At 47.8% G+C, this 26,433-nt stretch overlaps 1 protein-coding gene across 2 annotated transcripts in view; it reads right to left on the reverse strand.

Annotated features, from left to right (window-relative positions):
- AHCTF1 (AT-hook containing transcription factor 1) overlaps positions 1 to 26,433 on the reverse strand; it is a 2,174,249-nt gene that overhangs the window by 1,878,715 nt on the left and 269,101 nt on the right. For both annotated transcript variants that reach the window (XM_069607832.1, XM_069607831.1), the window contains exon 8: positions 12,233 to 12,383. In XM_069607832.1, the coding sequence (XP_069463933.1) occupies positions 12,233 to 12,383 (151 nt within the window). The remainder of the gene's footprint in view (positions 1 to 12,232; positions 12,384 to 26,433) is intronic.

The raw sequence follows: 26,433 nt of genomic DNA on the forward strand, positions 1-26,433 counted from the left end.
AACGACTGGGTCGGCACACCATATTTAGCGCAGGGCCCCAGCCGAAGTTGCGAAAGCAGGTGAGAGAAGTAAAAGCGTGCGGACCCAGAGACAGTGGCTGTGTCACGAAGTAAAGTTTTAAAAAATCCTTTTTATACTGGCTGCCACTCAGAGACAGTGCTAACGTGGGAGGTCACAATACATCCGTGAAGTGTGCTGGACATTGTACTATACCTGCAGGTTTCGGCGTGGGTTCCCCAGAGGGCACCGCCCCGCTGCTGGTCACCGTTGAGGGGGCCCACACAAGACTATTGACCCCTCAACACAGCCCACGCTGCTGGAGGACGTTTAAGATCCGTAGCAGGGGGACCCTCCTACGCAACTGGCCCAATTGCGCTGAGTTCTGGTCGTGCCAGGGAGCTGGGCGTCCAGTGCCACAAAGACCGGGGCTCGGTGCACGGGAGGTGGCGTGACATACAGTCGGCAGTCCGCTGTGTGCCTGTATGGGGACGGGCTGACGGTGACGGCGGTGAAGCTCTAATACGAAGACTTGTGACATCAAAAAGACAGGATCGCCGTCACCACTTGCTGCAGAGGACCTGAACCAGTGGGTGCTTCGACCCGAGCTCAGCCTCAATTCAGTTAAACGCTCAAGCTACCCGCTCATAGCCTGTAGCTACCACCTATTGGAATCCGAAACACTGCCAAGCGAGACCACTGCCACCACTAGCTGCACAATACCCGAACCAGCATTTGCAGCGGCCTTAGCTCGGCCTCAATCCAATTTAGTACTCTGGCTAATCGCTCTTACAACATTCGCGGTCCTCGCCTGCAGCTACCACTGATAAGAATCCGAAATACACTGCGGGGCAGCTCCATAGGGAGCATTTCCTCCCCGCAGAACAACCGAGGACCCGTGTGGCAACGTCATATACGTGACATAAGATTCGGTACACTGGTACCCAACAGGTTGCACAATATAGGTGTTGACGTTGTTCTGTAACAGACTATACTAACCCTGTGTGGTCGACTGGCCTGACCCGCGTCATCGACCCTTGCTCTGCACGGGTGACTCATGGGCTGCAACGAGAAAAAAAGCACGGGTGTGAAAAAACTGGCCCAATGGACTCCTATGCCAGCTCCCAACCTCAGGGGACGCCGGCCGCCATAACCATGGGGGATGGCAATCGTGCTGTGATTGAACAGGACGACAGAGAAGACCGCCTAATGACCATGGTACAGAACGGCTTCCTGGCAGTGAACGTCAAGCTGGACGATATTGTTTCAACTATCAGCTCCCTTAAGGCTAGAGTGGACAAGGAGAGCACTCGCGTTACAGAAGCTGAGAACAGAATCAGCACAAATGAAGACATGCTACACAACATGGTCGAGACATAGCACAGCTGAAAGGGGAACTGTGTAAGACTCAAGCCAAATGCGATGACCTGGAATCTCGAGCTAGAAGAAACAATATCCGTATTGTCTGTATTCCAGAATCCTTCTGTAAGGCTCCGATGGAGCGACAAGTTGAGGTCCTTTTGAAAACTCTTCTGGGCACGGAATCCTTTTCTAACCACTTTCTTGTTGAGAGGGCTCATCGCACCCTAGCGCCGACACCCAAGCCTAGGGCGCCACTGCGCACGATTATTGTGCGCCTCCTGAACTATAGGGACAGGGACGCAATCCTAAAACTTTGAAGGGAAAAAGGCTCCCTGCAATATGAAGGAAACAGTTCACATTTATCTGGATTTTTCGACCAGCGTCCAAATGCAACGCAGATCCTATGAACAAGCCAAAAGGTTTCTGAGATCGCGTCATATCCCATACGCCCTCATCTTCCCGGCGAAACTACGGATTTAACATGGAGGCAGGTCGCATTTCTTTGAGACCCCTGCGGAAGCCATAGCGTACATTGAGGCGTCCATCCCCATTCCTCCCAAAGAACATCCACGAGATCGGAACAGGCCACCACGACCGGGAGACGAAGTCCCAGACTCAGCCGACTGAAATGCAGTTACGGGAACATAACTTAAATTGTGAAGACGTCTCTCCCGAGAGCAACGGCTCCAATTGACATTGTTTGAAAAGGGTGGGATCGTGAGCCTCTACTGATGGAGGGGTAACTGTTAAACTTATTTCATGGAATATCCAGGGCCTAAACAACCAGATTAAGCAATTAAGGACAGAAAAAGCGCAGCATACATAACCAGACATAACCCCCAGATCGTGTTACTGCAAGAAACTCACGCACAGGGGCAGGTCTGTTCCAATTTTCTCCCTAGATGGGGCGCATTGCGATATTCTACGGAATACTCCTCCCAATCCAGAGGGGTTCTAACCCTAATACATCCGAATCTGGGCTTCCGTATCCAGGACGCTAAAACTGACACAAGGGAGATATTTTGTAATCTGGGGCGAGTTGGCGGGACGGAAGATGGTTATAGTTAACACGTATGGCCCCAACATAGAAGACCCTGAATTCTACAATGCTATATATAATATGTTGGTTGAAGCCGAGGATGCAGCAGTGATTTGGGGAGGAGATTTTAATACGATACTTGACACGACCCTCGACAGGTCTACAACTTCTCATAGAACCTTGACCAAAACCGCATTAGCTATACGACAAATTATGCAACAGATGACCATGGAAGACATCTGGCGAGAACTACATCCCCCAAGAACAGAGCTTCACTTTCTATTCATCAGTGCATGACTCTAAATCTCAAATTGATTACTGGTTTATCAGCTCAACACTCGCGAATATGGTCCAGCACCGCGAAATGTACCCCGTACCCTCTCAGATCACTCCCCTGTGTCAATTACTTTTTGTAGCGGCGAAGCTGCCCTGAGGTCCAGATGCTGGAAAATGCCCCCTGGTCTACGTAGAGACCCTAATGTTTGTGAATCACTGCGCATTGAAATAGAGGAATTTTTTCAACTAAATGAGGGGTCGGTAGACCAGTGCGCTACACTGTGGGAAACATTTAAAGTATGGGTAAGTGGCGCAATTATGGCCAAAACTACGGGTCTACTGAAGGCAGTTAGGCAAGAGTTGGACACAATGGAGGCCAAACATGAGCTCTTGGAGTTCGAATACACCTGTACACATAGTAAAGAGGCCCTTCTGGATATTCACACTACATTGGCAGAATTTAATAAACTTGCTGCAAGGGAGGTACAATACATGGCTGCCCCGGTCCGAGGTCGTAGATACGGGGAAAGCAAAGCAGGGAGATTCCTAGCCCGGATGCTTAAGGCCGAACACGGCCATCCCCCTATAGCGACAATCCAGACACCTAGTGGTAACAGTCAATGGGGACCAAGAAATTAATGATATGTTTGCCGCATTCTGTAAATCATTATATTCCAATAGGGACACCAAAACTAAAGAAGAAATAGTGGAGTATCTGAACGTGATTGATCTCCCAACCCTGACTCCGGAGACACGCATGATATTAGACACCCCCATATCACTCGAAGAAATTACAGAGGCAATGAAAGCATTAACATCAGGTAAAGCCCCTGGCACCGACGGTCTAGGTGCCGAATTATACAAATAATTCCATGACATACTAGCCCCTGTCTTACTGAAAGTATGGGAAGAGGTGATGGAGTGCGGCATACTGCCAGACACTATGCGAGAGGCAACGATAACGGTCCTTCTTAAACCCTGTAGACCCCCTCAGGACATGGGGTCATATAGACCCCTCTCACTCAATACCGATGCGAAGATTTTCGAAAAGGTCCTAGCTACCAGGCACCTGCCCTATATGCCTATATTGGTGCATCCCGACCAGGCTGGCTTTATACCAACAAGGTCCACTGCTCTTAATCTGCACAGAATCTTTGGAGTGATGACACAGATAGACCCAGCGGCGGATGCGGTGGCAGAGTCCCTTGATGCCGAGAAAGCTTTTGACTCTGTCTCCTGGGTCTCTCTGTTTCAGGTCCTTGAGAGATTTGGGTTGGGAGGATACTTCGTTAGCTGTGTCAGGTTACTGTATACTTGCCCGGGAGCGAAGGTACTAACAAATCAAACCATGTCATCCCTGTTTCGCCTGGGTAGAGGCACCAGACAGGGCTGCCCCTTCTCCCCAATCCTTTTCGCACTTACAATAGAACCCATGGCTGAATACGTCCGACAAAACCATGCATGTAGAGGTCTTCGTATGACAGGGCGACCACAAATCATTTCCTTATATGCGGATGACACCCTACTATATATTAGGAACCGAGAGGTAAATCTATCGCCAATTATGGCTGAGGTTGAGAGGTCCTCTGAATACTCGGGGGTACAGGATTAATGTTTCGAAGTCAGAACTGTTTCCGCTTACACCTAAAACTAGATATATGTCGGACACACAGGGATTCAAATGGTCACCACACATCCGCTATTTGGGGATCAGGGTATCCAGAGACGGGAGTACATTGCTTGCGGAAAATCATGGCGAACTGCTACAATCCCTAACAGTTAAACTACATGTCTGGAACAAGCTCCCTCTATCCCTATATGGGCGAATATCGTTACTTAAGATGATAGTGCTACCCAAACTCCTATACCTTTTTTGCAACATACCGATTTGGCCGGGCAGAACATTCTTCACCAAACTCAATACGCTTGCCACTACATTTGTATGGGGAGGGAAAACGCCCAGGTTGAAGTAGTCCAAAATGACAGAACCCTTTGCAAAAGGTGGGATTGCAGCACCAGACTTTGAACTTTATAACCCAACATCACAGGCACACTTCGCGAGACAATGGTTTGGCCTAGAAGATACGGCACCACACATTACCCTGGAAAGATTTGCAGCAACCCCCTCAGACCTGCGATCGGTTATGTTTGACCTTATTCGGAAGGACACGTGCAATTGATCCTGTAAGCACCACTGCGCGTGCATGGGCCAGGATATATAAGACTTGCCATTACAACCCCGTATGACCCGTAGGTGCCATTGTGGAACTTCCCGGGCCTAAGCCCCACATTTGATAAGGCACTACACGGTACCTGGGACACACAGAAGCAATTTAGAATGCAAGACATGTTCCCGGAAGGGAGATACTGTGCATTAGACTATTTTGTCGGGGCAGTGGGTGGAGATCACCTTAAGCGATTTCAGTTTAACAGGATGAAATATGCCTTCGCCGCCAAATGGCCCTCCTTCCCAGAAGAGCCACCCACACACGAATGTATTGCAGCCATGACGGAACCAGGGGGACACACGAAAAGTCTGTCTGCACTATACAGCCTTGTTCAGATCCATTCCAAACCATGCAATAAAATTAAAGAGACCTGGGAACGAGATCTGGGTGTGGAGCCGTGTGAAACCACATGGTTGAGATATTGCCAGTTGACTAAATATGTATCCATGAACTCAGGGCTACGTCTCATTCAGTTTAAAGTTCTAAACAAGTTGCACTACACCCCAGCCAAGTTAGCTAAGTTTATGCAGGGCCACACGGGAAAATGCCCTAAATGTGAAGCCCCTGACGCAGACTCCTATCACATGTACTGGGCCTGCCCGCCGATGATTAAATTCTGGGGGGAGGTGGCGGAGATCCTGGAAGGCATTACGGCAATACCTGCTACACCTTCCCCACGGAAATACCTTTTTGGGGATATTGGTAAGGCTGCAACTACCACTAGACGATTGTTCAATTTAGCATGTGTGGTTGCGAAACAAAATATACTGAAATGTTGGAAGTCCATAGATCCTCCCAGGCGACTGGACTTCTTGAAAGACCTTTCGATGTTTAATGAACTTGAAGAACAATTATTACATTGCCATCGAGTTGCCGCCCCAAAGACATATGGACACTGTTCAGGCTCTATCTATGTAATATTTTATCTGATGAAGAGGACAATCCATCGTCACTGCTCTGGTACTGTCAAACAATGTGCAAATGTGTAGTGTATACTGTAAATGTTCATCTATGTTGTTATACCATGCTGTGATTCGCTAGCCGCTGGCCAGTTTGGTCTTGTTGTACCTCTCTCTGAACAAAAATAAAAATGTATTCTCGTTGATTGAGAAGCCCAATTGGAAAAGGAGGTTGATAGTTCTTTGGATGTTTACTCTGCGAATTTAGGGTGATTCCCCTGTGATGAGCCAGTCATCCAGGTAAGGGTACACTGGGATTGCCTCCCTGCGTAGGTGCGCAGCCACCACCGCCAGTACCTAGGTGAATACCCTTGGAGCTGAGGCTAATGCGAAGCGCAGCACCTTGAATTGGTAGTGCTGGGTGTGTATCTTGAAACGCAAGAATCTTCTGTGCGCTGGCAACATTGAAATATGAAAATAGGCATCTTTCATATCCAATGTTGCCATGTAATCACGCTTTATTAGTAGAGGGATTACCTCTTGTAGTGTAGTCATGCAGAATGTTTGTGGCTTGACATACTTGTTTGCAGGGAGCAAATCTAATGCTGGGCGCATTGTCATATCTTTTTTGGCACAAGGAAGTAGATTGAATAAATACCCCTGGTTATACCTGGTTGACCGGGGCGACTTCTATGGCGTCCTTTGCTAGCAGAACGGCAATCTCCTCGAGGAGGAGCTTCTGATGTTCCAGCGAGTGTACTTTCTGTCGCAGAGGATGGTCGTGGGGGTGCCCTAGCAACTCTATGCATTATCCTCTGGACACTGTGGACAGCACCCATCTGTCCGAAGTGATCCCCTCCCATGCGTGGGTGAAGGTGGAAATGCGCCCCCCTACTGGGGATGCATGGGAGGGGACCTGAAGCAGAACGTCACTGCTTGTTGGGTGGCTTACCACCTCTGGCGGGGCTGCCTCTACCCCTAGCGTGACTTCTACGTTGCCCTCTGGGGGAGCCCTGTGGGGATTGGAATTGTTTCCCCATGAGGTTCCCCGATTCTGGTAATAGTTTGTACCCCTTTGGGAACTTTGGTCCCGAAAGCGGAGAAAAGTGTTGTTTCCCCTCTAACCAGAGGGTTTATTGGCGAGTTGGCCAAGAGATTTTAAAGTCTCGTACTCATCCTTTGCAGTCTTTAAAGCTTTCTCCACTGCCTTGCTGAATAGTACATTCGGCTCCACAGGCCTATCAGGGTTGCTTGGGTTTCAGGTTTGAAACCCGACTGTCTTAGCCAAGCGTGACGGTTTATGAAAGTGCCTTCGGCTAGTAACCTCCCAGCATTATCTGCTGCATCAAAGTTTATTTTTAGCATGCAGCCTGATACAGACCTTCCATCTGTTGCCAGTCGAGCCAACTGGCTCTTTAAGGATTCGGATGCAGAGGATACCAAAGCGGATACCTCCTCCCACTGATGGCAATTGTAGCTTGCCAAAAGGGTGGCACTTTTGGCAATTCGTGACCGATAGGCTGAAGTGGAGGCAACCTTTCTACCCAGAGCATATATTTGTTTACATTCCTCATCAGGAGGTGCTTCCGAAGAAGCAAGCGGTGTACCTGCCCTCTTTCTGGTGGTTGTTCCAACCAGGGAATCTGTCTTTAATTGGCCCCTAATGTACAGTGGATCGTAGGTTGCGGCACAGAACAATTTCTCGACTCACGGATTAACTGCTCGAGTGAGATTTGGGGTTTGCAGCGAGGGATCAATTGTACGCTGGATGGATTTTAACAGAGGGATAGCTTGAGTAATGGCCTTCTTGTCTCCTAGGATTTCTTCTGCGAAATCCATGTCTTCTTGGACACCCTGTGTGTCGATATGAAAATGGGCAGCTGCCTTAGCCAGTACCTCATTGAGGAGGGGTTGGTTATCTACGGGAGAGTCATGCACCGGGGGGGTCTTTAGAAACAGGGGAGTCAATGTTGTAGGCTTCAGCCTCAGCCTCATCCTCCTAGTCCTAGTCATCCCCATAATAAGAGATCTGCCTGGTTCTGTTTCCTCACAATAAGAATCAGGGTGGTAAGTTTCAACAACAAAGGGGTCTGTGACCAAGCCCTGAAACGGGGCGTTAGAGCAGGGTTTCTTAGCAAGGGGCTGAAAGGACTCAGGTGTTGCCTTAGACCCCGAAGGGGTAGTGGTAGGAGGGGTGTTGGTGTAACTATGAAAGTAATTAGGGTCCTTTTAATAAATGTCAGCCATGAAAGACATCCTTCTCATGATCCTATCAATGTCTACTGAGCTCCATTGTTTAGAGCTAGGAACAACAACAGGTATTGATTCCTCATCGGTGCCCATATCTTCAGTAGTGGGAGGAATGAGTTTACCCTTGGTGGTAGGATCTGAGACCTTGGACTTCCCCGATGATTTAGGGGCGTTATGCTTCTCTTTATGAACATGGTGTTCAGAAGATGTCTATCTTGTTGATCCCTTTTCCCATGACTAGAGACATTTTTCCCAGTGTTTTTAATGGCCTCCGAGGGGTTTCGAAGAAGGACGTCGAAACTCAGGTGTACATTCAGACGCCTCGCGCCTTGTCTGTGGAGAGTAGACGGCGGAATAGTCATCTGACGTTCGAGCCTTGGGGACTATTGGTAGTGCGACACCTTTATCAACCGAAGACGTTTGGGCTTTGTCATGCGGCGAACGGGAACACGCAGAGGACAAAGATTTGTTGGACCGCTCCCTTGGTGTCTTCCAGTGCCGATCGATCGACACGCGTGTCGAGTCGCAGCCGAGACTGATGTGCTTAATGGGGGTAGCATGTGTAGCACTTTTACCACCGGGTGTTGTCCCCACAACATGACCGCCGGCCAGTGTAAGGCAGAAACCTGTGCAGTTCCCTCTGGGACCACTGTACAAGATTTAGGACTACAGGTGTTTGGCAGTAAACCCACTTGGTAGCAGTCTGTACCACACAGATTCACTTGGTAGCTGTGGCTGAGCAGTTAGACCTCCCTCAAGAAGAGTTAGGCAGTATACAGAGTACTCACAATAGGTCAAGAGCACACCATAGAACAAGTAAACACTGACCAGGGCTTGGTGTAAAAGAGATATAATTATTTATTTAAAACCACATCTAGAAAAACACACAGGCACTAATAATAAGCAATTCAAAAACACAGTCACTAAAAGATATACACTCCCTTAAAAGAATATTAGACAAGTCTTAAGTAAAGCCCCACTTATTTTCAGACAGCGGTGAGCGCTTAACGTAGATGGCACTCTAATAGTTTGTTCTAAAAAGGGAGAGAAAAGCAGAGAACAAATTGAAACAGATCCCAACACTTTTTCAAGAACACAACAAGGGAGGAAGGCAAAGTAAAACCGTGAAGTTAGAGTTCAAGAGGCCGGATCCACTTTCAGAGGATCCAAACGAAATGTGTCCAAGGTCACACGGTTGCAGTGCACAAAGGTCTTTTAAAGGTTCAAAAAGGAGTTGGACCACAGAAAGGGACCAGTTAGAGGGTCAAGGCGGCCAGCCCAGTCCAGAAGGTTAAGGAGTTATTACCTTGTAGCAGTCTTTAGAAAGGGAGGCCTGACGGACACGGTACCTTAAAGTGGTGAGAACGCTCCAGCGAGGGCAGTTGTTCCTGGCAGCGGGTGCAAGTCGGTGCTTCGTCCGGGGGAAGAGAGGATCTCGTCGTGGAGGAAGACAGGAGTCGTTTGCACTGCCAGGGAAGAAACCAGCCGCAGAGTTTCTCAGGTACAAGGAGCGGTCCGGTGATTCGCGGTTCAGTGGTGAGTGGTTATCCGGCTGCCGGGGTGCTTGGCACGGGCAGTTCAACCACAAACCGGGCTTGGGTGCGAAGAAAGAAAGGAAAACTGGTTGTGCCCACCAGTCAGGGAAAGAAGCCTCTCCAGCCGGGAGATCTTCTCTGTCGTCGGGAAGTGGTGAGTCGGTTCTGCAGGGCTCCACCGGTGGTGTTGTCGTGGTAGGTCGGCTCAGCTTCTCCCTCGTCGGATTCTCAGGTCCTGTGGCGACTTCTGAAGTTCCAGTCCCCAAAGCCTTGCTTTTATGCAGAAAACCCACATTCATTCAGCCTAGCTGTCACTCAAAAATGCTAAGTGGGGAGCCGGCCGGCTCACCACTTGGGCCAATCACACAAGAGTGCGACCTGAGTTACCAAGGTAACTCAGTCCAGGGTGCCTAAACCCCCCTCCCACACCTCCTGTGGTACCCAGACAGAGTGGCACCACTTTTGGAGGCTTCTGTGGAGAAGCCCGCCCAAAAAGTGGAACAAAGGGCTCGACTTGGGTTGGAGTCACAGAAGAGAACACAAACGCCATTTTTTAATAGAGTCTTGGCCAAAAATACCAATCGGAGAATTAATATTAATTAAATAAACCAGCGGTATGTTCGAGGCTATGAGAATTAAATAATTAAAGTTGGTAGCCTCGAACAATGTGAAAATCCCATAGGGAATTATTTGCAGTCGAATATAAAAAGTAGTTTCCACTGCCACCAGCCAAAACTCGATCAGGGGGGACGGAGACATGCCCCCTCGACTAACAGACCCCGGGGCAATTGAATTGCCCCGACCAGTACGTCCACAATATGATGGTTTGTACTGGTTTCTGTTCATAATTTGGGACTAGTAAAGCCAATGGTGACTTTACATGCCCTGGGAGACAGTAGTCAGTCCCAGGGTATGGAGTCTATGGTGGGGTGTCACTATGACACCCCTGTGTCACTGCACTGAGGGTGCTGTGTAACACACCTAGGAAAAACACATGAGACTCTATGGAGTAAAGGACCCCATAGCCCATAAAACACATTAACAGTCAAAGGAACACCATAAATCATGTCCAAGAGTGGGAGGAAGAGAGTCTCACTCTTGCAGGAGAAAAAAAACAAACTCCAGCAAAGCTGCTGGGGGACTCACTAGGTTAGGAAATTCAGCCTAAAGAGAGAATTCTCCCTAACAGCCAGTCCGTCGGGGGTCTGCACCAGGGTGTCCAAAGTCACCCCTCTTCCCTCGCGACCGATTCGGCAGTGTTGCTGCCATCGCTCAATGTCCCCTCCACTTCCATGGCCTCTAGTTTCCTGGCGTAGTGGGCCCAGCGTTTAGTTGAGCGGTCTTTTAATGGTTTTCGGCTTGAAGAGCTTGCAAGCTCGACAGGAAGCCTCGGGATGGTCTTGTGGGAGACACAGATTGCATGTGTTGTGCTTATCCACCCAGGGAAACTTCCTGTTGCAATTAGGGCAGAATCTGAAGGGAGTACTCTCCATAGGTTATAAAATGGCCTTAGGCAGGTATATGTCCAAAAAGGTGGGAAAGAAGCCTCTATGACCATCCCCCACTCGCCCTACTGTACAGGGCCGAGGCCAGAGGACTTCCAAGGCCCGAAGTCCGTCATGACAGTTCTCGACGGCTGACTTCCTTGAGCCTCACCTGCGTCGATCTTCGGCGTATGGTAGAAGTGAAAGGGGAAGTATTAATGTTAATGGTTAACTATAAGCGGCTAAGTGCCGAAGGAACTCCGCAACACATGTCTGACTAGTATGGCGAAGAAAAACAATCTGAGGGTCCTACACGCGTGAGGGATCATGGGTACAGGGGACGTCACACTAGGGATAGTATTACTGGCACGCCCTGATCGACGTCACTTTGAGTTTCGGAAAACAAACTGTAATACTCTGCAGCTTCCACTAGATGACAGCCTGTGCACAGCATTTGATCTAAGCAGATTTCACACGCCTCAGAATTATAGATACAGGTTCAAAAGAATATATACAGACAGATATCTCGTCATTTTTATTTAGTGGCATATTTAGCTATAAGTCCTAGTTTTTGATAGAATAACCCACACACAACTCCTCTGAATTCTGTCACCAATCAGCAGGTGAAATAATCTGTGTCAACTCGTCCTTAAGGATGGAGAGGTTGGAACTTCGTAGCAATGGGAATGAGTGAAGAGACCCTCATAATAGTCCAACGGCAGAGTGTCTTCCCGAGTTTCAGACTGCAAGGGGACGTCAATTTAGTTTCGTTTTTGAGTTATATACTGCATTATATACTTAGTGGTCAGGTCATTTTGTGCTGCACACATGTGCCACACAAACGGTCAAGTGAAATCCACCAGAGCTGCAACAATGTCCATCTTGTTTGACAGTTACACTATGGGTGTTATATTTAACTTTTTTGTTAATTTGTGTAACAAGTGGGCCACTTTTAGACATACTACTTTGGAGTCGATCTTGCATTTTTTTTAAACTGTGATGCTAAAACATAGCTACAGATAGTGAACACTGAATAAACTATTGGTATGATTTAACTAAAAGCAAATAAATCTAAAATGTAGGGAAAAAAATCCACATTCCATTTTGCAAACAAATTCGATAATGACCGTTGGTAACAAACAATTTACAAATGCCAACAAACCTTCATTCAAGCTATCGTCCCTTTCACCATGGCTTCGAAATCGCTCGACAGTCTGACAGCCCAGCAATCTGGTATTGCTAGTTTGATTCCTCAGCGAGAAGACCCGACCAGTTAGATCTAGGCTGTACCGCTCTTCACAATATTCTAAACCCTGAAAAACAGTAGCAAAGGTCAGATGAAAGCTCACTTCACATCTCAGAAAAGATGTTTGAACAAAAATATTTTTAAAAATGGTGCTCATTTATTACACACAACTTCGAAAAAGGAGTACATTCCAAAATCAATGGGGAGCAGAATATGCACATTTAACATGCTCCTACAAAGTAATGAAATAAGCGCAAATGACAGAAAAATAAAATAATAAATATGTATATATTATAAGGCAGCGGTCGCCGCACTATGGTTAAGTTGGTGTGAGATGGGCATGGTATCAAGAGAGAAACAGACAAAGATGGTAGTTTCAAAACCTTTATCTACTTGGGTTCCTGGGTTGGAGTAATGCCTAGTTGGACCCATCTCTAAAGGGATGGCTCCCTTAACTGATGTTTCCAAGAGCTGCTAATGTCAAAGTCCAAAACAACAATCTGTGTCTAAACCTATGCTTGCCCTCACGCTTTACAAAAAGGTGTTAGGAAGTCTTTAAATAGCAAAGAAAAGGAAATGTAAACCAAAGCTAGTTTCAGATAGTCTTACCAATAGTTGTAGTTCTACCAATGCAAGATCGTTCAATTCATAGAACCTTCCATGCAGGGCACTTGGAGGAAATCAACAAATTTCACAATATCCTTGGGTCTCTTAGGGTTCCCTTCACCAAGCCCGGACTCCAGTTCCAAACAAATAGAATACACAGGTCTGGTCAGGCCTCTCAAGGGCTCCCCTCCCCAAGTTTATGGCTCTCTTTACACAGTTCACCAATGTCTCGTGTACAACTCTTGTTAGGCCTATCGGGGTTCCCTTCCACAAGCTTAGGCCCCTTCTGTCATTTTACAAACTAGTCAGGATATACTGTACAGTTCTTACATGGGGTAGTATCAGAGACTCAAGAACACTGGTCTCTTTGATCCTCCTAAGAGCGACAACTGACCTGCAACCCCTCCTCCTTGCTCTCTGTCCCTTTCTTCTGGCACCTTTTCTCATCTGTGGCTCTTTCACTCTGATCTTTTCCACTTCAATATGTCTCCTGCATGTCTTCTTTACTATGGTGCACACTTGCACCCTCTTTATCTTGACGTGCCTCTTACACCTTTCTCTTGCCTTTATCGTGCCCCTGGCATCCTCCGTTCCTTTAGCTATGCACTCTTGCACCTTCTGGTCACTTTGTGCTGCTCGCACTCTGTTTTTCTTGGGGTCGCTCGTGCCCTCTTCACATAATCCCGCTTTTACTTTCCCTTTTCAAATCTGTCGGGTCACTCGCACCCTCTTTCCTGCTTCAGGTCACTTGCACCCTTCTTCAACTTATATTTTCTTAGTTCACTTTCCTCTTATCTCAGCACCACTAACGCATTTTACTTCAAGCTTTCCGCTTCTTTTCTCTTGCTTTCTGCTTTCTTTTGTGCCGCGTTACACTCTTTCTGCTTGCTTTCTTGCTTTAAGCCTTTTGCCAATCTATCACTTGCCTTTCGCTCCGTGATGCTTTACTTCTGTGGCTTCCTCCCGCTCCGCTGTAGTCATACACAAGCTCCCAGGTGTCTCCATCATTAACCTGCACGAAACCCACTGGGTAGCATCGCGTTGATAGGCAGTCCTTTCAGGATAGGCAGGGCTAAGGTTAGTGTCTCACCACCTGCCCCTCAGACACACTTGGGTCCGGCAACGGTCCCAAATGAACAATCACTCCACTGAACGCTCAAAGCAGGATGCAGGCAGCCTCACTCTGGCTCCTTGGAGACACGGCAAGCGTATATGCACACTGTTCTCCTCCAGCCTTCAGCACCTGCCCCGCTCTGCTCCTTGGCTTCTCTGGTCCAGATGGCATCCCCAGCTCGCTCACTGCTTCTGGCAGAATTCCACCTTTTATAGTGTAAGGAAAAGTCCAGTGGCGTTAGGCCTGCACAGTTGGAATAAAGTGCCTGACCTTGCCGGACTATTAGTGGGACAGCCTAATGGTAGGTTGTAGTAATAGGTCCAGTCTTGCTTCCCAATGCTTTTCCTTTGGGTAATCCTCATTGATATTAGTTGCATCTTCCTCGTCTCAGTGTTGGTTGGAAATGGGGAGGGGGGGATGGGGTGCGATTGAAAATACCCCATGGAGGCTGAGGTAGAGTGGGTTGGGGTATTATTGGGAATGGGGGCATACAATCACTTGCCCTTCTCCCAATATCTTGTAACCCTTCACTCAGGTGATCCTCCCTCGCTTGTCCACCCCCAGGGTTCGGTTCCAAAACTGGTGGCCCTTCCATGGCCACCTGAATGGAAGATCCCAAGGGAGTAGGCAGGAGAATACCGCCAGCTTTCTCACATTGGGTATTGAGATGCATCGGAAACCCAACAGAGGAATTGCTAATAACTTTTGACTCAAATGAATTTTGTAAAGTTTTGCACACAAAACTGTTTTAAATGCAGTTTCGGCCTAATCCCCATTAATTTTCCCCATAGACAAAAAAAAAAAAAAGGCCAATTTTTGCTCGAGCACACAGCGAAAGCCGTTGGACGGAATTGGACCAGTTACGAAACAACTTGGGCACAAAGCGCTGACTCAATTTCCGGGGGAGAAGTCTGGAGTTATTGCTTCCAGTTGTTATTTTAAAATATTTGACAGAGAAGAGGGTGCCCCCTTCTCCCAAAATCATACTCATATCCTCCCAGGTTTCATTGCAGCAGACAGTCAGGGCAGAAAAGCCACCATATCTTTTTTTGTTTGATGTTAAAGTTAACTGCGGGTATACAGGCGACTACCCAAAACCAAAAAGGCAAAAATAAATGTCATTTAGGAGGTAAAAAATAATGAAATGGCTTCAGGCTAGATGTGCAGAGGGTGCCATGTGAAATTGGGCAGATGAAGGGGGCTAAGGACCAAGCTTACAACACGAAGCATACATTTTTTCTGGCAGCCTCAGTTATTCAGCGGCCACCCAACATCGGGAATGAAAATGCGTCACGGAAACAATGAGTTTTGGGGGAAATGAGAGAGGGTTGGGGAGGCCAAGAAAGACTTGAGGGGAGTCGGGGGAGCAGGCACAGATGAGGGAGGCGGGGGGACTTGCAGAGTGCCTAGGAGAGCAGGGAAGCATTTTCTTTTCAGTCGTTTTTCCAGATACCGTGGTTAACTGATAACTACAGATAGCCATGGCTATCTGTAGAACATTGTTACTATAGCTGCGGTTATTAGGGTTACAGGGGGTGGGGGGTGATTGGGGGCAAGAAACCATAAAACATTTGATGTTAACAGTTACAGTAAGGTAGGGTATACAAAGTGCCCACGATCAAAGGCAATTGCTAGTCACCCGGTAGTGTTTTAAAAAAAATAGAGTGGCCAGACTAGAGGACCTGAAACATGTATAGTGGCCATTGCCGAAGGCCATGGTTAGTGGCCAGGTAGTGTTCTAAATTATAGAGTGGGCACAGCTGAAGGCTATGCTCACTAGCCGGGGCCTTTGGCCCGAAACACGTGTCTAGTGGACACGGCCGAAGGCATGGCTGGTGGGGTGGTAGGATTGTAAAATATACAGTGGACACAACCAAAGGATGTCCTCACTAGTCAAAGCTAGTGGGCCGGGAAGCCATGTATAGTGGATACGGACATCCACTGGTCATGGCTAGTGGCCATGCCATTTTATTTTTTTACTTGAGTGGGCAAGGACGAAGGCTTTGGCTGGTGGGGTGGTAGGATTGTAAAATATACAGTGGACACAACCAAAGGATGTGCTCACTAGTCAAAGCTAGTGGGCCGGGAAGCCATGTATAGTGGATACGGACATCCACTGGTCATGGCTAGTGGCCATGCCATTTTATTTTTTTACTTGAGTGGGCAAGGACGAAGGCTTTGGCTAGTGGGACCGAAAGCTGTGTATATTGGCCACGACCGAAGGCCAAGATTAGTGGCAAGGTAGTGTCTTAAAACAGAGTAGGCGCAGCCACAGGACATGCTCACTAGCCAGGGCCAAAGGTCCTAGCAAGTGGGTCCGAAAGACATGTATAGTGGACATCGCTAGTGGATTAGTACTGTTGTAAAATATACAGTTGACACAACGAAGTCCATGGCTAGTGGTGATGAACAAGTTACTTCTTACCTGGTAATGTTCTTTCGATGGGATGTTCCTCTGACGTATTCCTTATCTTTGATAGATCATCTCCAGCTTGCTGGGCTCGGAAAATATTTTCAGTAGAGGGCGCTGCGCGTCAACGTCCCTCGAGCCGATGTCCCTCGACAGCCTCCGTATCGGCGCCGACGTCATCACGCGTATAAACAGACTCGCGCAGTCCGTTGCTCAGTTCCGTTTTGACGTTAAGTTTTTTTACATTAATTGGTTATTGACCTTCAAGGAGCATAAACTGCAACCACAAGGGAAGTATTACTGCGGGGATGGATGGGAGGGGCGATAAGGAATACGTCGGAGGAACATCCCATCGAAAGAACGTTACCAGGTAAGAAGTAACTTGTTCTTCGAAGGGATTGTGTCCTCCGACGTATTCCTCATCTTTGATAGACTCCCATAGCAGTGGTGTGTAATTGGAGGTGGGAGTAAAAACGCCATGTTTCCCTTTAGGAATGAACAGAATGTAATACTGCTTTGCCAAACCTAGTCTCTTGACTAGAGGAGAAATCCAGGTTGTAAAATCTTGTGAATGTATGTGCGGACAACCATGTGGCAGCCGTACATATGTCTCGAACCTCTTTGGAGGGCCGAAGAGGCTGCGATACCCCTAGTTGAGTGAGCCCTAAGATTTTGAGGAGGCTCTTTCCCTGCTAGTTTGTATCATTCCTGAATGGGCAAAATAATCCATCTGGAAATGGTCTGTTTTGTTATCGGTAGTCCCAATTTGTGCCCTGAGTAACCTACGAACAGTTGGTCTGCTTGCCTAATCCTAGCAAGTCTGCTGATGTAAAAGCTTAAAGCCCGCCTTGGGTCCAGCCTATGTAGCCTTTCTTCCTCTTTCCCCGGATGGGGAGGAGAATAGGATGAAGGTAAGGTAATTTTCTGAGTGATGTGGAATTCAGAAACCACCTTTGGGAGGAAATGAGGCTTCACCTGTAGGACAACTTTGTATTTATGAAAATTGTATGACGGGGGTTTACAAGATAGAGTTTGTAATTCGCTCACCCTTCTAGCAGATGTTAATGCCACTAACAAGACAGTTTTAAGGGTGAGAAATCTTAGCGAACAAGAGTGGAGTGGTTTGAAAGGAGTACCCATCAGGAAATTTAAGACTAAATTTAAGTCCCATAAAGGAACCTGGAACGGTCTTGGAGGGTAGACATTAGTTAATCCCTTTAGAAATTGTATTACTAGGGGTAATTTGAAATACGATGGCTCCTCTGCAGTGCGCTTGAAGATTGATAGCGCTGCGAGATAGCCCTTGATAGTGCCAACTTGAAGGCCTGAATTTGCCAATTAGAGTAGAAAGGATAACAGTTGGTGTACCACATGAAAAGGGGTCAATATTCTCTTCTCTACACGAGCTGCAAAATTTGTTCCAACGGCAGCGGTATAAAGACTTTGTTGCTGGCCTTCTGGCCGAAAGCAACACCTCCATGACGTCATCAGGGAGGTCCCAATCCTTGTATCTCAACCTTTCAGAAGCCAGGCGTGAAGGTTGAGGGTTCTGATGTCTGGATGGAGAACCTGACCTCCCTTCTGTGAGAGAAGATTCTCCTTGAGTGGAAGACGAATTGGAGGGCAGATGGACATGTCCAGAAGGTCCGGTACCACGTTCTCCTGGCCCAGTCTGGGGCAATTAGGATCATGGTCCTCTGGAATCTTTTCAACCTCCTGATCATTTGAGGAATGACAGGGACTGGTGGAAACGCGTACAGGAGTGGAAACTCCCAGTCCACTACGAACACATCCCCTAGAGCTCCTCTCGGGGGAAATTCATTCCCTTGAACAAAACAGATCGAACTTCCTGTTGGTACTGGTGGCGAACAGATCCATTTGAGGGGTTCCCCAAAGGGCGAAGATCTCCTGAAGGACTTCCTGAGCTAGTTCCCACTCGTGGGAGACTGGGCCCTGCCTGCTCAGAGCGTCCGCCGTCAAGTTCTTCTCTCCGGCTACGTGAACTGCCGATAGAGAGATTCCTTCCTGAATTGCCCAAAAACAGAGCTGCATTGCCTCTCTGCACAGTGGCAGTGATCCTACGCCTCCTCTTTTGTTGAGGTAGTGCATGGCCACTGTGTTGTCCGTCATTATCAGGACATTTTTCCCCTGTACAGATGGCAGAAAAGCCTTCAGCGCTAGCCTGATTGCTCTCAGCTCTAACAGTTTGATATGTAGTCTGGACTCCGATGGAGACCAACGACCGCTGATTGTCAAGTCGTTGGTATGGGCTCCCCACCCCGTGAGTGAGGCATCTGTGACTACTGTTATCTCCGGCCATGGTTGCCAAAACAGTTCTCCCTTCAAGATGTTTTTCTGGCAGGCCCACCCTTGTCCGGAACCTGAAGGAGGTCTGTCATTCTCCCTGAGAATTGCGACCGAGTTCTCAGTGCCCACTGAAGAGATCTCATTCTCAGGTGAGCCTGTGGTACAAGGAAGATGCAGGATGCCATGAGGCCTAGCAACCTCAAAAAGTCAAAGGCTGGGAGACGTTGGGCATTTTGAAACTTGGTGACGATCTGCAGAATATCTTGAGCCCTCACCTCTGGTGTCGAGGCTTTTCCCAGGGAAGTGTCCAGGACCGCTCCAATGAACTGGAGTCTCTGTGATGGTATCATCTGTGACTTCTTTAAATTGAGGGAGAAGCCCAGTTTGTGAAGGAAGTGGCAGACATAATCTAGCTGAATCTGAGCTTGTTCCGGAGATACAGCTCTGATCAGCCAATCGTCCAGGTAGGGGTAGACGTGAATCCCTTCCCTCCTTAGACTTGCAGCCACTACCGACATTAGCTTGGTGAAGACCCTCGGGGCGGAGGTCAGCCCAAATGGCAGAACTCGAAATTGATAATGAGAGCCGCCAATTGCGAACCTCAGGTATTTCCTGTGTTTGAGATGGATTGGCACATGGAAATAAGCCTGGAGGTCCAGAGATACCAGCCAGTCCTGGAGCTGGAGGGCCTGAAGGATCTGAGAGAGAGTTACCATCTTGAACTTGTCCTTCCTGAGGAACTTGTTCAATTCTCGTAAGTCCAAGATAGGTCTCGGTCCTCCGTCTTTCTTCGGTATGAAAAAGTAAGGGGGGGGGGGGGGAGTACCAGCCCTTGTTCCTCTCCGTTACAGGTACCGGTTCTATGGCACCTTTCTCTAGCAGGTCTACAATTTCCTGCAAGATGAGCGGATCTGGAACTTTGAGAGCTGTACCCCGGTGGATGCGTAGAAAAGGCAGCTAGTAACCCTGGGCAACTGTCTCCAATGCCCAAGCATCTGACGTAATAGCCTGCCATTCCATAAGATGTTGAGTTAACCTGCCCCCTACTGGTGTCTTGTGAGGAGAGCCCTCAGAGCGGTTGGGAGGCGGCCGATGCAGATGCCGAGGGTAAAGAGGCACCTGCTGCTGCTGCGGCTTTTGTATTTTTAACCCGTCCACCTCGGGTGAATCTTTTCTGACCCCTTTGAACGGACTGTCCTCTGCCTCTCCCGCCTGCGGAATAGAAGCGAAAGGACTTACTTCTCAAAGAGGTTCCTGAGGGGCGATATGGTATCTGACGGATTGCAGCTCCCAGGGATTTTGCTGCTGCCTTAGATGTTTGTAGCTTTTCTAAACTATCATCCGCCTTCTTACCAAACAAAGAAGAGCCGTCAAAGGGCATATTCAAGAGTCTGCTTTGCACATCTGGAGCGAAACCAGACTTTCGCAACCAAGCGAATATCCGGGTTGTTGCACTTGCCGTCATGGCCCTGCTGATGCTGTCAGCAGAATCGATGCCAGTTTGAAGGGACTCGCACATTGCATCTTTACCATCCTTAATGATGTTTAGAAACGTTTCCCTTTCTTCTCCCTCCGGGAGGCAGTCAGCCGCTGATGAAGCACACTCCCAAAGTGTGTGGCTGAACCTTGCGAGCGTACAAGTAGCATTGATGGATTTCAACGCCATGCTACATGCAGAAAAGACATGCAGAAAAGACTTTTTGGCCATAGAGTCATATCTCTTGTCATCCCTGTCCTGTGGAACAGTAGGGTAAGCCGATTTACTACCTGACGAATTTGCTGCTTGAACAACCAGACTCTCCGGAGTTGGGTGTTTGGATAAATATTCAGGGTCAGCAGTAGACACCCTTTATTTAGCTGATAATTTCTGGTTAACCGCCGGGATAACTTCAGGTGTTTCCCAGTTTGCCAATATTTTCCTTTGTAATGCCGCATGAAATGGCACCACAGGATCCTCCTGTGGACCTTTAACCAAAATGTCTGAGGTTGTCTTGCTGAAAAGCAGGCGAGGGTGTGGACCACTCCATAAACTATTATCCTTGCCATCAAGGTTCTATAAGGGGTTTCAGCATGTTCCCCTGGGTCTGGTTTGGCAAATTCCACTTCTGGGGAAGTGTCCCACCCACTTGCTTCATGTAAGGATTCTTGGAGGTCTTTTAACCTACCTTCCTCAGAGGTTAATTCATCTGGTACAGGAGTTGCAGATCCCTGCAACTCGAAAGGTCTTTCCCTGATCCGAATTCTCCCCTTCTTCATAAATAGATAAGGCTCTGGAATGATCAGGTTTTAGAAATGGTATAAATCCCATTTCCAGAGAAGAAGGGGCCAAATTAGTCATAATTGGCTGAGAAAACGTCGACGTCGTCGAAGCGGACGTTAAAGGCTTCGAAGCCATCAAAAAAGGCGTCGAGAAAGTTGGTAGAGGCCTTGAGGAACTCGAGAGAATCGGAATTCTACTCAAGGTTGTCATCGACATTCTCGTGATCGAGACTCTGGGTATGGCCACTGGTTGTGAGGTGGCCGTGGGTTTGTCCTTTCTCGATGTCTAAGACAGCGTCGAATCGACTGACCTATGCGTCGAAGAACCCTTCGATAATGGCGTCAAAGACGTAGATCTATGCGTCGAAGGGACTTTCGACGATGGCGTCGAAGACGCGACCTTGCCTTTGCTCGAGGGTTCGTGACGCTCTCGAGTAGCTTCTTTCACCGGGTGCTGCGACTCACGGCGTTTTGATTTTTCGGGTCTTTCACCCAGGGTATCACCCTTAGCAGTCTTCAAGGGGGTTGAGGATGCTTTCTCGAAGACGCTAAGCATCTTTTTCCTCAATTCCTCCCACTCAGCCTGAGAGCTATGTTTTGTGGGGCAGGAAACCCTTTTTGGGGAAATGGAAGAAGAAGAAGCGGATCTTCGATGTCTCTTTTTTGAATGCTTAGATCTCGAAGAGTGATGGGAACTGCTTCGAGACCTAGAACGAGAATGTCTTTTGCGATGGCAAGGAGACGAATGTCTCGACTCCGCCGAGGAAACTTCGAAGAAGTTTCAACTGTCTTACCTCTCTCGAGCTTCCCCTTACGGTCCTTCAAGGCTTTGGCCGTCATGGACATGCAGTCCTCGCACTCCGAACAATGGTGCTTGACTCCCAGGCACCACAAACAGATCCTGTGAGGATCCGTCAATGACATTTTCTTTCCACAGTCTCGACATTTTTTGAAGCCGGACCGTGGAGTCGTCGGTTCGGATGAGGAAGCCATCGAGTACGAGTCAGTATTCGAGGAATAATGAAGTATAATTGACTGAAGAACTGAGCAACGATATTCCGAGGCCCCACGAAGCGCGGAAAGACGGAACTGAGCAACGGCCGCTGAACGAGTCTATTTATACGTGTGATGACATCGGCTCGAGGGACGTCGACGCGCAGCGACCTCTACTGACATTTCTTTCCACGTCCAGCAAGCTGGAGATGATCTATCAAAGATAAGGAATACGTCGGAGGACATAATCCCTTCGAAATTATATTTTATTTATATTGCGCTCGTACACAAGCGTTTCAGAGCGCGACGGTGCAGAAAAGAACTATGCTATAACAGAACCCTTGAAATTCTCTCAAAAAACAAAGTTGGCAAGATTTAGTACAACAAAACCTTTGAAATTTAGCACATTTGTAAACTCATGACCGGGTTAACTCTGCGCATTACTTTTAGGGAGAATTCTAATAAATGTGCTAATTCCCTTCACCTTAGAGACCCCCAGCAACTTTGCTGGATTTTGAGGACTTGATTTTTTTATCTAGAAAGAGTGTGAGCCTTTTTTCCCACTCATGTATTTTGATGTGCGTTTTACTCTTGTGTTCTTTCATTATGGAGTTTTAGATAACTCCATAGGTTAAGCCCTGAGGACTAAAGGACTGAGGAATCCACTGTTTGGCTGTGGCAAGAGACTTTATCAAGTGGAGAAAAAGAAGGAGAGAGAGGTGCGTGTGCCTGTACCTTTAACTACCTTCCAACTGACCCCCTCTGCCACCCTTGTGGCGTTAAGCCCTGAGGACTAAAGGGCTGAGGAATCCACTGTTTGGCTGTGGCGAGTGGCGTATTGTATTGCAGATGATGGATCCATCAAATCTAACCTCGAGGACTCGAGATCAATCAAAACGTATTGGCCATCGTAGAGGATCTTCCTGCAAAAGGCGCTCGTCAAAAAGAGGTGAGCCGATTTGTTAGAGGGTCAAGAGGATCAAGCCGTACTGATGAGAGATGATGTATTTCAGCCATTACGAAATGAAGAGGGTTCGTCCCCGACTCCTGATGCAGTTGTGCCTCCCGCTCCCGCTTCAGCCCACCCCGAAATACTTGATCTAACTCCTGCATCTATTGGGTGTAAGCAAGTAGAGGCATTGATTCAGCACTCAACTCAAAATACCTCTTTTATGAACTGCACAGACGTCAATCCTACTATCACTTTCGATCCAGACTTACCGGCGGGGGAGGTCGAGCCGCGAGCCACCCTCGGGGCGGTGGGCGGGTGTCGAGCGTCTGGTGTGCCGGTGTTTGCTGTGGCCTCCGCCTGCGTCAGGGCGGCGGTGGGGCCCCCGGAGTCGGGTTTGCTGTCCCCGGCCGGGGCCGATCCAGTCGTCGCTGATGGGCGGAGCAAGGTGGGCGCGGCCGACATCGCTCCTGGGGAAGCCGAGACTGTGCAGCACCTGCTGGACGTGACGCAGGCGCGTCTGGTCAGTCGTGCGCGCGCACCTTCCCAGTCGGCTCAGAGACGGAAAGCCGTGTCTGACGGCAGAACTACTGCGGACTCTGAAGACGTGTCAGAGGTAAGTGCTACTCCCGAAGTAATTGAAGGGGAAAATATAACCTCATCTGGAATGTTAAATAGTGATCAATATGTCATGCCTCCATCCATACCTAAAACCCGACCCCTGAGGCAATCTTAATGGCCACTCATTTTGAAACACCGGCGTTTAATTCACAAATAGGATGTGTGCCGAGGGGTAGCGATGTTGGCCTACCCTACTCTGATAAAAGCAATTCCCTAGAGGTGGTATCCTCGGTTCTACGGAATTTGATCAATTTAAATAAATCCTGTTCAAAGAAACAGAAGGTGGCATCCACCCCGGTGCAGGATGTAATGCCCAAAGCTCCCCAGAAAAGGAACTGCGTCAATATCACTGACGTAAACAGACACATGGGGATCTGGCAATTATAAAAGATCTAAAGCGGGAGTGTCTGTATCCTCAAACGAGTCAGAACGGTCACATCATGGCACCCTGGCAGACTCCCAGAAAAGATTGCCTTTGCACGGCAATGTAGTACCCTCACCTAGGATGAGGCCTCAAACTCACGTAAACAATTCTTCAAATAATGAAGATTCGGCAGATGACTCCACCACGAGATACTCCTCATTTATTGAGCGCCCCTTTCCAAAAATTCGCCGTGAACGGTCACGGTTGACACTAGCAGCACGTGACCCACAGAAGAGAGGAAGAGAGGGATGGCCTGCCCCGTGTGTACACGTACCTGCAAACGAACTTCTAATAGCCCTAACATCTGCAATGACAATTTCTTTAACGCCTTTCACTAAGTTGTACGAAACCCTAAATGATAATGTGAAAGACGTTACAACTTTAATGGCTATGATGAACTTGAAAATGATGCATCTAGAAGCATCATACAGAGCACAAAAGTCCAAACAAGAAGAACTAAATCAAAAAATTATTGGCGGGCTTAGAGACTTTAAATGATGTTAAACGAAATGATACGATTGATAAAAAATGGTTCGCAGAGGTTGCGAAAGAAGCTCTGACACTTTTTCGAAAAACATTGACTGTTCAAAGAGGCGAGGAGCTGGGTAGCGTCGACCCCATGCTAGAGATGAGAATGTCCGAACTGCCGTTTTCCAATAAAGCTCCATCCAATGCCGACAAGATGGCCATGAAGGCGGCCTGTCAGGTGCAGCCTGTGCAACCCATTAATCACTTTGTTATGCCTTTAGAAAGCCTTGTAGCGGAAGGGAATGCCTCGTTGATCCCAGAGTATAACCTTGCCTTACCGCAGGCAGTAACTGAGGCAGGAAATCTCATCAACCTCAGTGAGCCACAGAGTGAATGCGATGGGCAGTCTACCCTACTGGAAATGTCGTTTAACACGACCTTCCAGCAAGCCAAAAATGCATAAAATCCTGCCCTATTGGATACTCAAAAGGCATCTGGTTCAATTCCCCTGGCGAAAGAGACGGACCAGGCGGCCGGGATGATTGAAGGACCTGCGGTTATCAGCATTTCCGCTGGGCTATTTCCAATTTTTGGAAGTCAAGATGCAGAAGCTATAAGCAAAGCCAATATGGATGCGAAAAAAACCCACCACGTGTGGAGAAAAAGCAAAAGAATTTACCAGCACGGAAAAAAAAATCTACAAAAAGGAGCACGAAAATTCCTACGCAACATTAATATGTTCCAACTGGTAGACAAAGCAATTACTTCTAGTCTGAAACTAGCGGATACAATCAAAGAGAGCTCAGTGGGTCAGCCACAACCACTGGAAAATAAGACGATAGCCAGAGAAAATTTGCCAACTGAAGAAGAATTGGCAACTCATAAAGAGTTAATGATCTATCGACTTATGAAGATTTGGAACCAGAGAGTGTTGATCCGGCGAAAGTTCTGCTCGTTGCTCCAAGCTCGCAAAATAGTGCTCAACTGTCAACAGCCTCAAAACCGAGCAGCGATTTTAAGAATTCGGCAATAGAGCCCGCACACCCCAAAAGAAATCCACCTCAATCGATCCAGAGCTTACCCTCTATTATAACACGAGGGAACAACGAGAGGCTATGTGAGTTGGTGCCTCTTGATGGAGAAGTAGGGATCGCAGATTTGGAACCTAGGAGCCCCGAGTTTATTACGCTACAGGCAAAATGAGAAAGACTGAGTTTGAGCGAACAGAAGAAGCATGAAGACATTGGTGGTGTCGGTGAACGGAGTGAACTTCACAAAAAGAACTGAAGTGCCAACGACGACAGCAGCCGTCGCCTCTCTACCCATACTGCAGAAAATTGACTACCAGCAGGTCGAAACTCTTAAAAAAAAAAAAAAACAGAAGACTGAGAACCGGCAGGAAACAGCCAGATCTCTTGAAACGTCTACCTTGATTAAAATAATGCTTGGGAGGTGGCGATAAATTAATCCTGAATAGATCAAACGTGTTACGGTTGCTTCACCACATACCTCGGCTCCGATATTTAGATTCGAAAGATCCGGAAATTCTACAATTTTCAGATGAGTCTTGTGCCGATAAGGTGATCTTGCATGTAAACTAGTATAATTGCGAATGTAATTCTAGAGTCAGATGAAGACCTGTTATTGTTGGGCTTTGATACGTACAAAGTAATGGAACCGGAAAGGTGCAACAATACAGGGAAGAATGATGGAAAATGTGCCCCACGGTACATGCAAAAGGAAAAGTCACCGTTGCTGGAACCCTTGCAAAGCATTGAAGCAACCGAGCAGCAGGAGCGGCGTGGCCAGTGTGGTTCAATCCGTAAGGACCGACAGGTTGCTCCCACACTTCAAAATAGAGTGGCCGTTGAGCAGGTGGAGGTAGCGAAAACAAGCACGATGGCAAACATTAAAATAACCATAATTAATGAGGCGTCAGCTGTCATTCCAGCGGCAACATCAGGTA

This window comes from Ambystoma mexicanum, chromosome 4q (assembly GCF_040938575.1).
Source record: "Ambystoma mexicanum isolate Mex_15411 chromosome 4q, UKY_AmexF1_1, whole genome shotgun sequence".
NCBI classification, from domain to species: domain Eukaryota; kingdom Metazoa; phylum Chordata; class Amphibia; order Caudata; family Ambystomatidae; genus Ambystoma; species Ambystoma mexicanum.